Below are 19,265 nucleotides of genomic sequence, written 5' to 3'. Positions count from 1 at the left end.
TAAATATTGTGTAGCTGATTTGCATGGTAACTTGTATACATGTAGAGGCTGTAAATGGGGTAAATACAAGTGTTAGGATATGCTCATTGGTATGTTTACTTCTGGTTTTGTTTACCTCTTATTTTCTTCCATACATTTGCAATCATGCAAAACAAATCCCAACTTCTTTGGTATTTTTCTTTTCTACTTCTATCATTCATTTTTTTACCTCTCTTCCATCTTGTTGTGTGTTAGTGCATTAAGGGATTAATTGTTAATTAAAATGTAATGGAAATTAACTATATAACTAAGAGGATGCTCAGCAGTAAATCTTCAAAGTAGTGCAAAAATACATGGCATGAGCAGTTTAGTGGGGTGTGGTTTTTATGCATCTGATATCAGTGGGCTTAGCAGCCCAGTGTCATAGCTTTCTTATAAATCTGGTGATTTTTATTACACTCCCATTTTCTGAAACTGTTGATGGGTCCCTTAAAGGGCTACTTGTGTTTTGCTTGATGAACATGTGGTACACTATCACAAGTTAGTGCACTGTTAAAAGTGATCATGTTACTGCTGCAAACAAACTACCATGTCAGAGACACAGTGACTGATCAAGTCTGCCAAACAGAAGTTAGTCTGAACATACAAACCCCTCTATTTCTCTGCAGGTGCAAAATGTTTACTCTTCTGTTTCTCTTCTAGCTACAATTTGGAAAGCAGTATATGGAATGTAGTACCTGTATCCAAAGGGCCACTCCAGAGATACGGGCACACTCTTGCTTTGTATCAGGTATGGACTCTTCAGCATTCTATATAATGAATTTCTTTGTGTGTGCTGTCAGTGATCTTAAAATGACTCCCCATGAATTTTTGAGGACAATTTAATTTCTAGTCCATAAATATTTTGTGTTAGTGTCTTCTTCAGTACTTAGATGTATTGCACTTTTTTTGGACAGAGGTTGTGCAATAGATCCAAGTCACTTGTCTGACCACGATCCTCAGAGCTAAACTGCCAATAAAAAGCAGGTGTGTGTGTGTGATATAATTGGAATTGTGGGCAATGCTTTTGCTGACCAGGCACCATCCCCAGGGGCTGAGCCAAGTGCTGGTAACAGGGTCCTTTGGCAGCCCCAAGACATGGCAAGGGATGACCCGGGTCTGGGGACTCTTCAGTCAGGAGCACAAGGAGACAGGACTGGAGAGAAGGCTGCAACATATGCCTGAGGTATCCATCATGGAGACAAGCTACAGATGATGACAAACTTGTTAACTGTGACAGAGAACTACAGAATTTGTATCACAAGCTTTCATTTGTTTGCATAAGACACCCCCAGCAGGGAAGGACAAAAACGATTGTATCAGGTTAGGCCAGAGTGTTCATCTCGCCTGGTAACATGTCTTGAACAATGGGTAACAGCAAATGCCTAGGGAAGAATATAAGGAAAAATGACAGGAATGTATAGAAGCTTCCTCAGAATACTGTCCTATTTTGCAGCTGGGATTTCCTAAAGTAAGATAGTATTTTAGTGAAAAAAAGGTGTTTATTTTTTTCCAAATGTTTGGACCATATATTTATTTTAGCATTGATATCATCCAGTGCCTAAGAATTCCAGTGTATTTTTTCAAGAAATACCACCTTTTGAGTACTGATACTAGATGGTTTAATTTTGATAATCCCCACTTTTTAATCTCCATTTTATTTTCTCTGTACTACTCATGATTTTCTGTAGGTTCATCACATCCTCTCTCTATCATTTCTTTTTCAAACTGATAATTTCTTGTATTTTTAATAATCGTCTATAGGGAAGATATTTCATACCTTGGATAGCATTGTGTCATTGCCTCTACCTCTTCTAATTCTGTTATATCCCTTCTGAGATAGGGGAAATCACAGTCTTTTGTGTATTCTTACCTCAGAGATTGACATCAATGAATTAGTTAATTTGTTCTATTAATTCTTTAGGGTATTTTAGCTTTTTGAAAATCTACTGTTGGCTTTGAACTGGTATTTTCAGAGAACTGTCAGTTATAACCTCAAGATCTCGTTCTAGTCAATTCAAAACCCATCCCTGACCCATACCTTGTAAAGACTTAAAATTGTTTTTTTCACATATGCATATTTTCATGCTTACGTACATGAACATTAATTTACCCTTATTTTTGTTCTTGTATTGCACATTCAGTATTAGGAGATTCTTGTGCAATTCCTTGCTTTTGACCATTGCCTCAGCTATTTTGAGTAACACAGTATTGTCAAAAAGCATTGCCATTTTTCCTCTCATACCTCTGCCAACTTGTTTTTCAGTATATTGAACAAATAAATCCCAATTGTAGATCTCTGTGGGACACCACTAATGACCTTTATTCATTTAAGAAGTAACTACTTTTTCCCTCCCAAACTTTATTGACTTATATAGCCTGGTGTTATCTGCCTTGCTTGTCCCAGGGCATCTTAGTGTCTTTAGGGCATGAGGAATGTTATGAAGCATCCATTGGAAATTTTAGATAAATGTGTCAAGTGGACCTTTTATTCCTTCAGGAAAAGCCAATGATTTGCAAGATATAGCTTCCCTTTTCAGAAGTTCATAGCATTTTCCTCAATTTGCTTGCTTTATTCACTGAATTCTGGCCTTTCTGCCTCTTCCTTATCAGTCTTCTGGTATGGACGTGTTTTTAAGCAGGAATATACATGCTACAGACGGGGGTCAGCTGTTTCGTTCTTAAATTCCTTCAGAACTGGTGACTTTTTTGCCTTTTTTTTCCCCCACTACTTTAACCTTGTGTTTTTGATTTTTGCTATGGAAATACCTGTGAAGTCTACCATGAAGGACTCACATGGAAAAATGAACCTCACTTTATTGCTGTGGCTTTATCTTCTCAGAATACTCCTTCTGACTGTCTGTTGGCACCACAAAGTTGGCTGTATTGCTAATGCATTTGAAAAATGATATATTAGTACTTTAGATCTAAATTTTGCAGGTAGCTCATTAAGCTGTTTCATGCCTTGCCTTAGTCTGCTGGAGTTTTGAACCTGTATTTTGAAAAGCCTTTATTTCTTCTAAGTCTCCATTATCCTTCTGCTAAGTTGAGCTTTATTTTGTTATTTGTAATGGGAAATTTTGTGGGTTTTTCTTTAAATAGGAAGCGTTCATGTGATCTGAGCAGATGTCCTTGAAATGTCTTCATATTGTCATTAAAGATTTTACACTTTTAGTTGTACATTTTAGTTTCTTTTTATGTTTGGGTCTTCCTTTTGTATAGTGCTTCCTGTGAAGTCAAGCAGAATAGAAGGCATGGGTGGATATTTTGTTTTGTTTTCCTGGCATCTGTTGAGATGTTGAATCTGTAAATGGTATGTTTAATATTGTAGAGGTGTTTTCAGTAGCAATATGAACTAGATTTTGTGGATGCCCCAACATCAACTCAAAAATTGCTTTTCTTCTCATCCATTCCCTGATTCATTACTAATGCATTATCTATTCTTTGAAAGCTCAGATCTTTTTGACTGGTATCTTTGGTAATCTACACTTCTTGTAGAATGTAGACCTTTTAGTTGGGAAATGTGCGAGTAATGTATCATTTAGCAGATCAGAAGAAAGGCTTAAAATATCGTTTCACCTTTTTATTTGACAGTGCTAATATTTTCTTGAGACATTCCTGACTAAAGGGTAACCATTTTAGAAATACTTTTACCAGAAAATATTAAATATAATAGACCTGTGTTAATTCAGAAATTTCTTTGGATCTCAGTGAGGAAATGCAACTCTTGCCAGTAATAATGAAAACTACAAGCAAGTGTGTAGCGAAGAAGATGTTGCTTGTTGTTGAAGACACATGTTAATTAGCGATCAGTATTCACTAATACAGAACATATATGAAATAATTAACTAATATACTGACTTTAGTGATTATGTCAAATGTCAAAAATTACATGGGCCAAAAGAAGCTGACCATGCAAGTAGAAGAAATATATCCTCTTGCAATAAGTTCTTGAATTCGCTTACTAGGATAAACTTTTGATGTTTTTCCTTTTAGATCTTCAGTCTCTTGAAAAAACAGAAAAATAGTTTACAATGAATAGTAATAGAACATAATACCTAAAGATGGCAGCTTTGAGCTGTGTTTTGAGCTGCATATTAGTAGTTGTGTAACGTTTCCTTTATGGTTGAGAGGAAAAAAATATCCACAGAGAAGAAATTAGATTAAGTTTTTGACTTGAGCTCCTGAGATTTCAAAGCCTAGTGCTAGAATGGAGTGAGAGTGCAGAGCTAGCATTGCCTGATTGTGGTGCAAGGTAAAAACTGAAACCATGTGATTGACTCTGTGGAGAATGAAATAAGTTACTGTGCCTATTTCCCTCAGAAAGCTTCTTTAGTTAAAATTGAAGTACCGTTCTTCTTTATTCTGAAGAAAAAAGATCAGAAGACTTCCACTGATGTATAGTTATTAATAAGTGACTAAGGCTTTTTATGCATTTGTAGAGGAGAGAGTATAAAAGTGCTCTTGCTTTGAGACCAACTAAACTCTTAGTATTACCTTCGGTGCTTCTTTAGTCTGGTTATTGGAAAGGTGCTACTTATTTGTTAGCAATTGGTTCTACTGTATCTCAGAAATTGTATATAGGTCCAGGCATCTTGATACTGAAAATATCAACATACTTCGAAATAATTTATGTAAGAAATAGGATTGTAAAGGTACTGAAGGAAATGTGAGGTTTTTAAAGTAGGCACATACAGCTTTGCTAAACAGTGACTAGGTAGGGAGTTAGAGAGTAAATTGCAAATTCACTGGAATTGAGTAGAAAGGTAATTCCCTACAAGGTGTGTATATGGTCACTGCTGGGAATTTACTCAGTAGTGAGTTTGTGGTTTTATCACAGAAATTGGTCTCGTAATTAAACTTTTCCTAATAGCCCCAAGACAATGGAAGGATGACTAGGCATTGAGATTTGTTTCCTTTGAGACTGGCAATAGAAATGAAGCAGACAGGCTGATATAGAAGTAATAATAAAGATATTTTACAATATACAAGCCATTTTATACGTAGCTGAATTAAATTAAACTCAGTGGAGTTTTATGAATGTTACTTACACTTTTAAAACTTTCTTTAAAAAGGGTATTATTTTGATTCCTTTTCCAAATAATTGGTATTGATGTTGAGTCTACATATCTTGTGATATTTTTTATTAGTCTTATCAAAAGCTAGCATTAACAAAGCAAAAAAGAGCAAAAACTTTTCCTCCTTTAATAGGAGCGAGATAAAATCTTTCACCAATTGTTTTATTGTTATTCTTTTAATGCCTATTTTTGTTGGCTATTGTAGTATAATTTGAGCAGCACTAGGAATTTAAAAGTATTTTCTGCCTGTTTTATTAGTAGGTATTTGTACCACCGATTTACCTAGTTTTATTGTTTCAATACTTTTAATTACATCTTATGCACAACTTGCTTTCTAGTTCTGATTTGCCGAGCTCAAAAATATGAGAAATAGGTAAGATGAGCTGTCATACACTTTTTGTAGTCTGGATAAAAGCCTATTCAGTGTTCCCTTCTATTAACCGGACCTAATTCATCAAGTGATTGGTTCTATATGTAGAAGTGCAATATTTTTCATTTGTTGTTTCAAGATTTTATTCCAATTGGTTTGAAAGTGAAATCCAAGTATCATCAGCTTAATTAATACCTTTAACTATATCCAGCAACCCTGTGGAAAACTGCAAATAATGAAGACATAATGTGGCAGCACTCTCGATTAAGCTAACCTCCTGACATACAAATTGCTGCAGTATGTACTGTCTTGAACTTGAATTTGGTCCTGCTGGGAACTTAGGTTATAATATGCTTCTCATGTAACTTAATCGGTTTCTTATTCAGCGAAGATATAGTTTCACAATAAGCTAAGAATAATAAATCAGGCTGCAGGAGGAAGAGTTAAGTGAAGACTGTCCTCCAGTCTGTCAGTTCTGATCTAATGGGAGGATTATTGGATTGAGTAGAAATGTAATTAATCTTTTTCTTTTGATATAATGCATAGAATGTTCTTGATACTGTTACCATATTCAAGGAGCTAACAGTTTGGGGAAAGGCAGAGGTATTAACGACAGTCCTAACGAGGTGATACATGTTGAATGAAGAAAAGAGGATTGTGATGGATGAATTATTGCCAGATGACATTTTTTGTGACTTATATTTTACTTGGAAAAAAGAATTGAGACATTTCTTAATGATGTAAAGATTTGACTAAACTTTTAGAAATTCCAGGTGAAAGTATAGAGAACAAGTTCTGATGAATTTTAGAGTCCTGTTAATTTGTATAAAGTTAGTTTATATAGTAATGCATGGATACAGTCTATGGGAGAAAAAAGATTGATAATCTTGTTTCAAGAAAAGAGAGAATGACTGTTCATGTGGTTTGTGAGTAGCATTTCTTTGGCCAATTCCTCAAGAACAGGTTGGATTTATATAAGAATTACGACAGAAAACTAATTTCCATGTAACCATGATACAGTTAAGAAATACAAAATGAAAATGATGTGGTTATTTTAACGTGATTGACTTGCTTCCAATTCATTAGAAACGGATTATAAATTACCCTTTTGTTGCATTTTCTTCATACTTTTTTTTCTTCCAGTGGTAACTACCAGATAAGGTTCTTTTGGAATGCAGGCAGAATTTGCATAACAGTGTGTAATTCCCAGGTACAGTCAGAGCAGTTGATAAGTATTGTTCTTTTAGGAAAAGTGAAAAATTGTGAAGTCTAAGGAATAAAAATATAAGAAGTTTTAGAAGTCTTGAATTACTGCATTTATATGGAATATAAAATCAATATTAACACTGAAATATGGTGTAGGGAAGATAACCTGTCCAAGGTCAAAGGAAATAATGATTTTGGCCATCTGTTCAGGCTTCAGCATGAAGGATATAGAAGAGTTACTGTGGTCTGCTGGATAGTCTGTTGTCTGGGACAGACGAGTGAGTGCTCTTACTTACTCTTTTGGTGATCTTTTTGACTATCCTCCTTACCCTGTTTGATTTTTTTTTCTCAATGTAAAATGAGAAAAAATCTCTATGTCTCTGTCAAGGGATTTGAAGACTTGTTAAAGCTATTATGCAAAAGCTGAGTGATAGTGTTTGGGCATGATTGTTTCAGCAGTTGCAAGTATATGGCCTTAGAAGTCAGGAACATGAAACAGCTGCAACAAAATATACTGGATCACAGGTCATTTTTGCAAATTTTTATATTTTTACCTCTATTAAAAATAAATATCTATTTACCTATTTTGTGGAAATTCTGGGGGTTACTTTTTCAGTTTTTATGAAATTTCAAATGCAAAAGTTGCCATATTAATTAATGGTTACTCATTTAAAGGGAGATTTATTTTTGGATTTGAAAGATCTAATTAATTTCATGTAGAGCCTCAATTTCTTCATTACTGTAACTAAGGAGAAATGCACACTGTAAGATTTTCTTCTCTCCTGGGCTTCTAAAAGAGTTTTGCCCTCAAATTATAGAGTTCAGGCTGCTAAGCTGATTGCCATTTTACCAGATTTACCAGAACTCTATAATTTTTCCTGTGTCATCTGTTTAGTCGCACTAAGTAAGAAACTTTTCAAGGTGGGTTTCTGTGGTTTTGTTTTTTTTTTTTTGTTTGCTTGGTTGGTGGGTTTGGTTTGGTTTTTTTGTTTTGGGGGTTTTTGTTTGTGGTTTTTTTGTGTGTGTGCTTTTTTTGTTCTTTTTTTTTTTTTTAAGAAGGAAACTGTTTTTACTTTTATAATTTGGATGTTGTTCATGATCATCGAATGACTTATTTTTGTTATAGGTTGTAACAGAAAATTAAGTAGGGAAGAGGCTCTCTAGAGGTGGGCCTGTATTAGAAATTTGTTTTTCACAAACTCACAAGGATTAGTTGAGGTTGGAAAGAACCTCTGGAGACCATCTTAACCAACCTCTCTGCTCAAAGCAGGGTCAACTACAGCAGCTTGTTCCAGACATGCTCCAGTTGGGTTTTGAATATCTCCAAGGGCATTCAATTCCACAGGATCTCAGAGCAAGCAGTTCCAGTCTTGACCATCCTCACTGAAAAAAAGAGAAATGTTTATTCTTACGTGTAAATTGAATTTCTTGTAATCCAAATTGTGCCCATCACCTCTGGTCAGTTTACTGGAAAACACTCTGAAGAGGCTGGCTTCCTCTTTTTCACCCTCTCCCACCAGGCATTTAATTTTATTTGAATTATTTGGTTATTTAACAAAGAAGATAATGGTATCAATAAGATGAAGAAGTTAGGAGGAATTTCACTGCTGTAAATTGTATTGATTCCTCCAGCAGGATTCAAATTGTGACAGTTTACTTTTTCTCCTGTATTTTGAGTTATTCTCTTGGTCTTACTTTGTCTGGTCAAAATGTGTATGTCAATCATTACCCTGTAAGAAAAATACTAGATCAAATGAATATTTTCTTCTCTTGGGAAATGTGATTTAACTGTTTTGTTGAAATCCTGCCTTTTATCTTATCGTTCCTGCCTTCAGCTGCCATCCTCTCTGCCCACAATGCGCAGTCAAATATTTACAGATCATACACCTTTTGTCATCTTTCTCTATCACTATAGTTCATCAAAAGTTTCCACTGAAGTAGTTTTCTTGGGGGAAAAACATGATTTGAGAAAATAGAAACATGTATTGGAAAGTTTTGGTTGCATTGAAGCTAACAGGAGCTACACTGCTGGTTTTGTTGGCTTGCACCTGAACAGCTACCAAGAAACCAACTGAAGTGATCTGTAGGTTGGAATGTCATGATTGAGGGAGCTGTCTGCCTGCTCAGTTTACAGGAAGATATTTGTCATTTTTGCTGGAATTCCCTACTGAGCAGGAACTCTCAAGTGTAATTTTATATACTTTGATTTACATATGGTAAAATTTATATGAGATTTTCATTTTAAATCCACATTGTCTTTAAAGGTTTTTGTCATGTCTTAGATAATTTTATGTGAAGTAATATGTCTAAAATGACCAAGGTTAATTTATTGAGTAAATGCTAAACTTTGCTATCTGCCACTGTGATTGAAGGTGTTGCTTCTGACACGTGGTGTCAAAAATTTAAAATATGAATGTGTTGGAGGCCTTGTATCTTCTTGGTGCTTATCTGCCTAGTGTTTTGTTATCTCTTCCTTGGCCAAGTCTGCCTTTTGATTTTCTCTCTCCTCCGGGCTGAGGAGTACAATTTTTAAGATCTTTCCTCTGGGCCAGATTCCTCACACTTCTCCTGCACTAATTTCCCAAAGACTCTCAATTCTATTTTTGTTGTTGCTTTTACTTTGTAGTCCTGTTGTGATGTGGTATTTTAATATAAACAAATGTCTACTACACTTAATAATTTAAAGGTCAGGAGTGTTTGTGTACTAGCACTCTTTAAACTCTGTATCTTGTGTATTGTATCTTCCCGAAAGCCTCATCTTTATTGTATATCTTGATTTATACCTAGTTTTTATGTAATTTATAAAGACAGTATAAGTTTATAAGGGAATTTCTTTTCTATCACAATCTTTAGGCCGCTTAGGACCATTTGCACTTACATTCTTTCTACAGTTCCTTCTTGATTACGCTTTCCAAATAAACACCTATCTTTATGTGCCTGTGATATTGGGTGTTATCCTGCCTATGCTTGTAACATTTTTTAATTTTACTTCAGTATTTCTTCTACTGACTTCAGTCTCTCAGTCTATTTTTTCATGTTCAGCTGATCATCGCTAACTTTTAAAGTGTTTTTCCGCAGCATTAGGAGCTTCTTAATTTCATAAATAGCCTTTAGCAAAGCTTAGTTAAATGTTTTGTGGTTGATAAAGCAGTTGTCTCTTTCTCTGTGAATATTGCTGTGTATGGGACCTGCTGTCTGACTTACAAAGATTCTCCTCACAGAAGTGTTCTTTTATTTGAACTTTGAATCATTTAAGCAGAACTGTGAGGAGGTGTTTCTTATTGTCAGCAGTCCAACTAATTGTTTCAAAGTTTATGCAGCTCTTTAGATCACCTTTTTTTTTTTTTTTGGTAAGTGTCTTTCCTCAGTGTCAGAAATACTTTTTTTTTTTTTTCAAATACTATTATACAGTACCAGGAACTCCTTAATTAGTTCCCTCTTTTGGCTGTAGTTAGTTATCTCCATTCAAAAATAAGAAGTCTATTATTTTAGTAATGCTGATTTGACTTTTGAGATTTATGTGGAAGTGTAATGAACGAGCCATAGAGGATCCTTTCAGAAGAATATTTGTTCAAGCCATTCCTTTGGATCAGTGCACAACCTCCTTCAGCTTTTGTAGGTCTTTGCCAAGTTCTTTGAAATGTTTTATCTCACAGGAAAGGAATGGGTTCAGATATATATCTTTCTAGTTCTACTACATATTCCTACTGAAGGATGTGAACATCTTTTGTTCAAACACCACCAGTCCAAACTAATTGATAGCACAGAGTACCCCTGTATAGGAATGATTTAAATTCTAAATAGAGAAATGTTCACTAGCCTCAAATAAAAAAAAAAAACAAGTTCAAAATCTTGCAGAAATTTCAAGTGTACTCTTGGCAATCAGACAGTTTGGTCAGTCATTTGCTGACTAATCTTTCTGAGTTATGAGGAAGCTTTGCTTACTGTTCTGGACTCTGTTACTTACCATCAACCACAGGCATATGGAACAACATTATAACCCTCTCAAGCCTTTGTTTTGCTGGACTAAATAAATTGTCTTCTACTGATACCTATATTTGACATGCCTACCTGTTTATCAGCAATCAAGAGTTCATCTTTCTTGATGTGCATGATGATAATAATATGCAGTTTACATTTCTTTTTAGATCCTATCATTAGTTCCTTGTACCGTAAGTCTGAAATTTCTACATGATTGATACAAAATTCTTAGATAGTTTCTTTATCTTTCAGCCTCTTTATCTGAGGCTCAGTATTTCATGCCAAGCCAAATGTGCTAAACCTGCAGCTTCCTTTTTTAAAAAAAAAGGATTTATTTTTTAAATTTAAACCTGGTAAGACTGAATTTAATGTAAACTATATGGTAGTATGCAGAAGAAAACTACCAACTGTACAAACACTATGCAAATGAGATTTGGTTCTGGTATGTCCTAGCAAAGACTAAGGGTCATTCTCAGAACCAGAGGCAGGGTTTTTTTTCTGCGCATTATAAACTCTCCTTGAGCAAGTCTGTGAAGCCAATATGCTAGAATTTGCTCTGTGACTTTGGATACCTTGGTTTGCAACTCGAGATGAAGTGACATTTAGTAAGATTTGCTTTCAGTCAATATTTAAGTAAATCATTCATTACTTATCAGAACAGATGGCATTGCTGTTTGAGGTATGTGGTTCACGATGGCTGGAAAATCTGTTTTGCATCCCCTGAAAAGAACTCAAAGTAACTCCCCTACGGGATTGATTTTAGCAAACATGTTCAAGAGGAGTACCAACTGCATCCTGGGCTGCATCAAAAGCAGCCTGACCAGCAGGTTGAGGAATGTGATTCCGCTCCTCTACTCTCTTGTGAGACCCACTGGGAGCACTGTCCAGCTCTGGAGCCCCCAACATAAGAAGCACATGATCCTGTTGGAGTGAATCCAGAGGGCCACTGAGGGGATCAGAGGTCTGGGGCTGTTGACTTGGAGAAGAGAAGGCTCTGAGGAGACCTTATAACACCTTCCTCTACCTAAAAGGGCTCCAAGAAAGCTGGAGAGGGAACTTTGACAAGGGCATGGAGTAACAGGACAAGGGGGAATAGCTTCAAACTGTCTGAGGGCAGGTTTTGTTTAGATATTAGTAAGAAATTCTTCCCTGTGAGGGTGGTGAGGCCCTTGCACAGGTTTCCCAGAGAAGCTGTGGATGCCCCATCCCTGGAAGTGTTCAAGGCCAGGTTGGATGAGGCTTGTGGAAGATGTCCCTGCCCATGGCAGGGAGATTGTAATGAGGTGATCTTTAAGGCCTCTTGCAACCCAGACCGTTCTATGATTCCATACACACATTGTCCCTTTTCTTTGGGTTCTGATGACTGTGAGTTTTCTCAGGATTTAGTTACTTTGCTGTTGAGGGAGAATGTGCTAATGGAAATCCCCATAGACTGAGTGTGTGGAAAATCACATTTTAATTCTATGAATGGTTCCTTAAGAAAACAATATAATAACCTTTCTGTTTAGCTTTTTTCAAAATAGAGTGCTGCAGTATGAATTAGAAGAGGCATGTAATTAAAGGTTTTCTGGTTGAAGTAATCTGTTTGAGATTCATTTTGGTGTCATTTTCATGGCTGGGTTTATTTTTCAGAGAAATAGACTCCTTATCATTGTTGGCTTAGTTTAAATATCATTGTTTGAGATTAGTGTCTGATATCGAGCTGGTTAATGGAAGATTAAATGTGAAGATTTAAATCAGATAGCTTAGTTATGAAATATTGCACAGCACAGGAGTATGCAGTTCAGATGTTATCTTTCTGTAATCCATTATGTGCTTTCTCCTCTCTCCCTTCCAATTTTTACAGGAAGACATCTACATGTATGGAGGCAAAATTGAAACAAATAATGGCAATGTTACTGATGAACTGTGGATTTTCAACATACACAGTCAAACATGGAGCTCCAGAACTCCTGCAGTACTTGTACATGGCCAGCAATATGCTGTGGAAGGTCATTCAGCACACATAGTAGAGCTGGACAGCAGAGATGTGGTTATGATTATAATTTTTGGATATTCTTCCATTTATGGTTACACAAGCATTGTGCAAGAATACTACATCAGTAAGTCAAATAATTTTTATCATATACTGATCAAAAAGTACTATTTTTCAAGTCAATATCACTCCTATTTTCTGAAAGAAAAGTATGTATTTTGCAAAATAAATAAAGCCTCATCTTTTTTTCCTTCAAATCATGTAGAGCAGATTTCTTGTTCAGCAATAGCATTTCATACATGTTTGGAGCACCATGACTTTTTCTATGTATTATTGTGTACATGATTGTAGTACTCCAAAGGGGATAAAAATTGAATCCAGAAATTCCATGCAGTGGTTATTTTTGTGATGTTTTTAAACACAGACTTACTGTTTTTACCCCAGAGTAGAAGAGCAAAACCAACAATAATTTATTTTGGAGGCTCTGTAATGTTACTGTATTTTCATTCTGATTTTTTTTTTTTTAAAATATCATGATGAACTTAGCTCATCATTGTATAAAGGGTTCTCTCCAAAGTGTATACACGCTGTTAGAGGAAATAATTGCAAAGGAACCCTAGTTTTCTGTAAATAACCTGCCATGTCTGTCTGGGTTTCCCCTTGCAAACCACAAGCTGTTCCTAGGGGTGATTTTAAATGCTAGAATTAAATAAACCAAGAGAAATCTTTTTATCATATATATGATACATCTAATGTATTATTTCAATGGAATAACTTGAAACTCTACACCTGAAAAATTTTTAGGAATATTTATATGCCCACTAATTCAAATTATAATCTTCTCCTAATTTTTTGATTATTTTTTTCTATTGAATTAATCTGAGTCCTTCAGTTATTTATACAATCACAGAATGCATAATACAGAATTTCAGAGTAATACTTAAAAACAATTATAATGCTTTAAAATATAGTTGTTTCATTTAACTTTTTTTTCATGTATGCATATGTATATAGACACTGTTTAAGCAGATTTATAGGTTGGCAAAGTCCCTTCAGAACTCATAAGGTTCTTATTCTCCCTGGCATTATTTCTGATGGCAGTGTTGAAATTTTATAACAATGTTGAAAAATGATAAAAGTGAATGATAATAAGAGGAAGAGCACCATAATGTGCTTTATCCACACTGAAAAATTTTGATTTAACTGCATAAAAACTACTATAAAACTCTGGTCTTAGAATGATGTTCTCAACAGTATTCTAAGATTTTAAAGACAATTTTTTGAAATTAAAAACCATTAAAAGACCATTAAAGACCATTTTTTGGAAAACCTTAATTTCAGAGAGTTGTTTTTTTGACCTACCAGAGATGATTTTTTTTTTCCTCTTGAAGACAACAATGTGTTGTTCTAGTTTTCTGCAAGCTCATACACTGTAATGTCTGTTGGAACTTAAAATTATTTGCTTCTTCAACTGCTGCTTATTTAGTATGGAGTAGAAGTACCAATTTTATTCTCATTTATTACTGTGGTTAGTTTAACTATGAAGAAGGGAACATGATTTGTAGTATAAAGTTTTCTGCCTGGGTGATTTTATTGATGGCCTTATGGTTGAAATGGACAACTTGTTCCTATTTTAATTTTTTTTTAATGTTACAACTCTGTTTGTGGAGGATTAATAAAACAGACAATAACTAAGCATATATAACCCCCCCAAACCTTTCCTACCGTGGTGACAAGCTTTGAGTAAGAGAAAGCACTTCTCTCTGTTATTATGGTTCTCAGTTATTCTCAAATTTTTGTGTCTCCTTTTTGAGATTGTTTTCACCATATACTAGTGAGAAATTTAGTTAGTTAATGTGATTCACTTACATCAAATATAAAGGGAACTTGTAACAATATAGGGTATTAATGTGGAAACCCATTGATTTCAGTGAATCTACTCATCTGATGAAGGATTGATTATTGGGGCATGCAGGGCTTTGCAGATCATGATCTGTGTGCTGTAACTGAACCACTTCTGCTGTGGATAATTCTCATGTTTCATTTTACCTCATTACATCTTCCTCCTTTCCCTCCTGTCTAAGTTAAATGAATATTTTGGTAAATTTTCCTAAATTCTGTATTGGCTGTAGCATTTATCTGCAGTTTTTCAGGTGTAGGAATATTTTTAACCGTAAAATTCCAGATGGTGGTTTGAACCAAGACTGACTTTTTTCTGGGGAGACTTCAGCAGTTCTGAATCCAAACTTAAAAGACATAAGGAGTGATAGAAGTATTGCTGTGAACTCACCTGAATAGGAAAAAAAATGATATAAATAAGGGCTTGTGATGTTATTGAAAGAAAAATAAGAACCCAATGTTCTCTCTCTCTGCTTGCTTTAAAAACATGATACCTTAAATTTCAAATTGTAGTGCTCTATTCTTTCTAAATGTTATCAGTTATGGCTTTTAGTCCTAATGAAGGCTATTGTCAAGCATTTACCAAATGCCTACTGAAAGAAAGAGTGACACAGAAAGAGGCAGCTTAGGTTTTGGTTCGTATGAACTAAAACCTCTAGTGATCCAGTTCTTTTGATGAATTTGATATATGGAATTTACGTGGAATTCTAATGCTAAAGCCTACTTTGGTTACTGTGACTCTGACTTTCATGGAGTTTGGGTTAAGAAACATCTAAAGAAGTTGCAAAGTGTTTGTAGATTCCCAGGTGTCTCATGTAGGTACATTGTTCTTGTTAACAAAACGTGTCAATTGAAGGTGTACATGGTCTGAAAATTTCTCTGACGTTGTCTGATTAGGAAAGAAAGTAATTTCTATCAAAGTGAAGTAAATTCTGGAGTAAATTGGACATGATTTGTAGGCAGATTTTCACCATGCAAAAGCAAGTGAATTTATTTCTGCTCTGAATGTATGGTGGATGCTGCAGGAACAAAAGGGCTTCCTGTTGTCCTTTCTTGCTATACCTGGACTTATGATTTTCAAGAAACCAATAAATCCTGGTATGGCAATTATGTGAATGATTTTACTAACTTGAACCATAAAGCTTTTCCGGGTTACTCCCCAGGAGAATTTATTTCCCTTTAGGTTTGCAATACCTCATAAACCTTCTAAGAGTCTCAATGTGAGTCTCAAGGTGAATATAATAACAGTGTTTTGCTTTAGCAGAGATTTATAAAAGCTCCTTATATATTAAGAAACTTCTGAATAAGTCTTCTGTGATTTTGTTTCTTTACAAGACAGAGATTTCTTTGGATTAGCAGAATATCACTTTGTTTTTTAGACTGATTTTTTTTATGACTTCAGAAGTAGATTATAGACTACTTTGGATTAAAAGTGTTTATTTGAAATAATGTAAAAAAATCCGTCCCTGTGATGTAATGTGTCCTCTTTTTTGTAAGTTAGCTTAAATTTCGTGTTTGCTTGAAAAAATTTAAAATTTTTCAATGCAATGAAATGAAGATGGCACACTATGGTGCTTCTTGGATATTTTGTGCTTTTTACTTGATCTATTTGAAGGTCGTATTGTGGTAAGGACAGATCAGGCCAGTGTATCTACCTTTCCTTGGATTTTTACAGGGTTTATTACTGCGTATAATTTTTTTCAACCTTTTTTTTTAGAAACAACTTTATCTCAAAATGTGATTTCAGTGTTTCTGTTTTAAATTATAAAATTACTATTGCTCAAATTTGGAGCTTCCTTGATTTGGCAATCCTAAACTGTTTCATACAAAGAAATGAATTGGGGGGAAAAAAAAGCTTTTATTTCTTATTTAATTTGTTTTGCATTCTTTGATGATAGAATGGTGTTACATCTTTGGATGTGATTAACTTCTTGCAAGCACAATGTCATTGGAAAATTGGTTATAATTTTAGTGACTAGGCATATTCTAATTCATAGCCCACCTGTATCAGTGGCCTGTTTTATATTCACTTGTTTAATGTAAGCAGCTCATCTCCCTGGAATTGTCTTTGAATTATATTTATAGATACAAATCCTCCCTTCTGCAAGTCTAATTAAGGCAACCTCATCTATTCCACTGTCATTCTAATAGTTCTCTGTACCTTTTCCACAAGGAGTTCATCTCTCTTGAACATGGATGATTAGAAAAACTTGTGAGATATTCTAGGTGAGATTTTGCTAGTGCCTAATTCTACATTATTAGGAATACCTTAGTTGATATATAGTAAAATGACATTTGTACTGCATCCTTGAGAAAGTCATTACTGACTCATAGACCTTCTCTGATGAAGCAGTGCTCCTACTTATTCTTGTCAGTCATTATCAGTTGATGAGCTTCCAATTTATAGAAGTTCGTGTTGCTAATCCCAGTCTGTAATACTTTTAAGATATTGTGGAATTTTGATCCTTCTTTTTCTGGTAGCCAAGATCTTACAGTTCATTCTGCATGTTTTTCTGCTACTTCTGTGAATCAATAGAGTCTAAATTAGTTAGTACTCCTTAAATTTCTGTCAGTGTCATACAATGCACCAATTCTGTTCCTTAAGAAGTCTGCCTGGTGCTAAGTCTCAGCACCTCTCAACATAGTTCATTGCTGTTTGTTGTTCAGTGGCCAAATCCCAGATACAGAGAACACCTGCTCTTCCTTCTCTTGGTAATTTTTTTAGCTAAAGATGGTGTAAATGGTTTGGCACATATACACTGTCCAGTGAAACAGTTTCCCACTATTTCAACATTTTTTATTTATTTATCCTTTTAAAAAGCAGAACAAAACCAAACCCTTTGTTCTAAACCTTTGTGTATTATTGAGGTGAGATTAAGGTCTGTAATAGTTTAGATCTTGCCTCTCCTCCCTCTAGTCTTCACTATCAGCACCATGGTTGCTGTTCTTTGGCAATATCTAACCAGCTTTGTTAAAAATGTTTGCTACTGGGCCAGGAGTTTCACTTGCTGTGTCTGTCAGAATTTTAGAAGTGTCTTACCCCCAGCTTCAGTTCATTCAATCAATGAGTTTACCTTCTCTCTCAGAACTGCACTTCCTTTTTCTGTTTACATATTTTTGTAGATACCTGTTTTCTCTTTTTCTGTCAGTTGGTCAGTCTTCTGGAAAGGGTCATGTTAAAGCTGGACTTGAAGTTTGGGATTCTGTTGGACAAAGTGACCAGAGTATTGCAGCCTGTAACTCTTGTCTAGTGGTTTGGTATCTGAGATCTAATTATCTGAAGTTATCATAGTGATTTTCCTAAGCACTTAAATAGAAACTTTATGTGGTAGAATTCTCTGGAAAATTGCTCAGATATTGATGAAAAATGTCAAATTACAAATGAAAAGGAGAGGCTTGTATTCTATTATGTAGTACTTCTGCATACCCGTATTATTTTTATGATTATTTTCAAAATTAATTTGACCTTATTTTTACACTCTTAGACTTAAAATTTAAATCTGGAAAGAAAAAAATAATGGAGTCCTACGTGGTCTCCTCTTTCCTTATTTCTGGCTTGTTCATTCATGGAGGTCTTTCTGTGCTTGACTTTTTAAACTGTTGAAATTGCAGAGTTTCACATGACTGATTTGATCAATCAAGTACTTCTTATGGTATAATGATAGAAAGAGTGGGATGTCTTTGAGTATGATAAAGGTTATGTAAATGCTTTCAATAAAAATTGAATTTTTGTTTAGAAAATAAGGTGAAGATTCATATCAATAAGTTTCATAAAAAAGATCATATGCATAATAATGTCTTTAAATAGAGACAGAAGTGTATTTTTGCCTGAATGATGCAATTTTCAAGATGCTGAAGAAGTGTGAAAGATCAAAACTGTAGGTATACATTTCAGCATTTGAAATTCAGGCAACTCAACTAAATTTTAGAATGGGAAATTGAGGGAGAAACTGTAATACTGGTTTTAACTTTTATTTCAGAGAGATGGTGCTGAACCTCTTCTCTCAAACTTAGCTAGTTTTTATTTTGCAAGAAGGAACAGCTCTTCATATTTCTGTGCAAGTCATATAAAGTTATGCAATGTGAATATTACTGTTGTAGTGTTCTAAATGCTACATAGAATCATAAACTCATTTAGGATGGAAAAGACCTTTAATATCATCAAGCCTGACTGTTACTACATAAACTATAATGCTACACAAATGTACAAAACAGTCAGATATAATACCAAAATATTTTATTATGCATATTATCAACATCATTGTGCAAATTTATGTGGGGAAATAGTTCTTTTTCCTGAAAAGCATATATGCCAATCTTTAGGACTGATCATTATTTAAATAAATACTTTGAGATGGTATTGGTAATAGATGGTGTATCTGCATGTTGACTCCTCACCAACCCTCTTACATAAATTGTATCAAATAAATTTCTTTGTTATCAAAGTAATATGTATGTAAAATACAGTCTTATTGGTACAAATTTAGTATTTGTGTTCAGAATTGCACTTCTTAATAGATTGATAATATCCAGTTCAGAGATTGGAATAAAATACTAGTTACATTACACTACACATAAAAATACTGTGTCAGATATAAATAGTGTATTACACAAATATCAGCATTCATACACACAAAAATCAGCACAATTCTTCCTTATAATATATACTTTATGACTTCCTATAAGCGCTTGTTACTGAAAAAAATGTAACTTATAGAGGCAGTGCCTGGAAATTGTT

The 19,265-nt window shown here is 34.6% G+C and overlaps 1 protein-coding gene across 1 annotated transcript in view; it reads left to right on the top strand.

Annotated features, from left to right (window-relative positions):
* Positions 1–19,265, top strand: part of ATRNL1 (attractin like 1) — a gene marked incomplete at its 5' end in the record, with an annotated part of 477,341 nt that overhangs the window by 57,379 nt on the left and 400,697 nt on the right. The window contains 2 exon segments of the mRNA XM_032694659.1: positions 682–769; positions 12,500–12,755. Coding sequence (XP_032550550.1) covers positions 682–769; positions 12,500–12,755 — 344 coding nt within the window.

The sequence above is a fragment of the Chiroxiphia lanceolata genome, chromosome 8 (genome assembly GCF_009829145.1).
Source record: "Chiroxiphia lanceolata isolate bChiLan1 chromosome 8, bChiLan1.pri, whole genome shotgun sequence".
NCBI classification, from domain to species: domain Eukaryota; kingdom Metazoa; phylum Chordata; class Aves; order Passeriformes; family Pipridae; genus Chiroxiphia; species Chiroxiphia lanceolata.
This window is presented reverse-complemented; position numbering and strand designations above follow the sequence as displayed.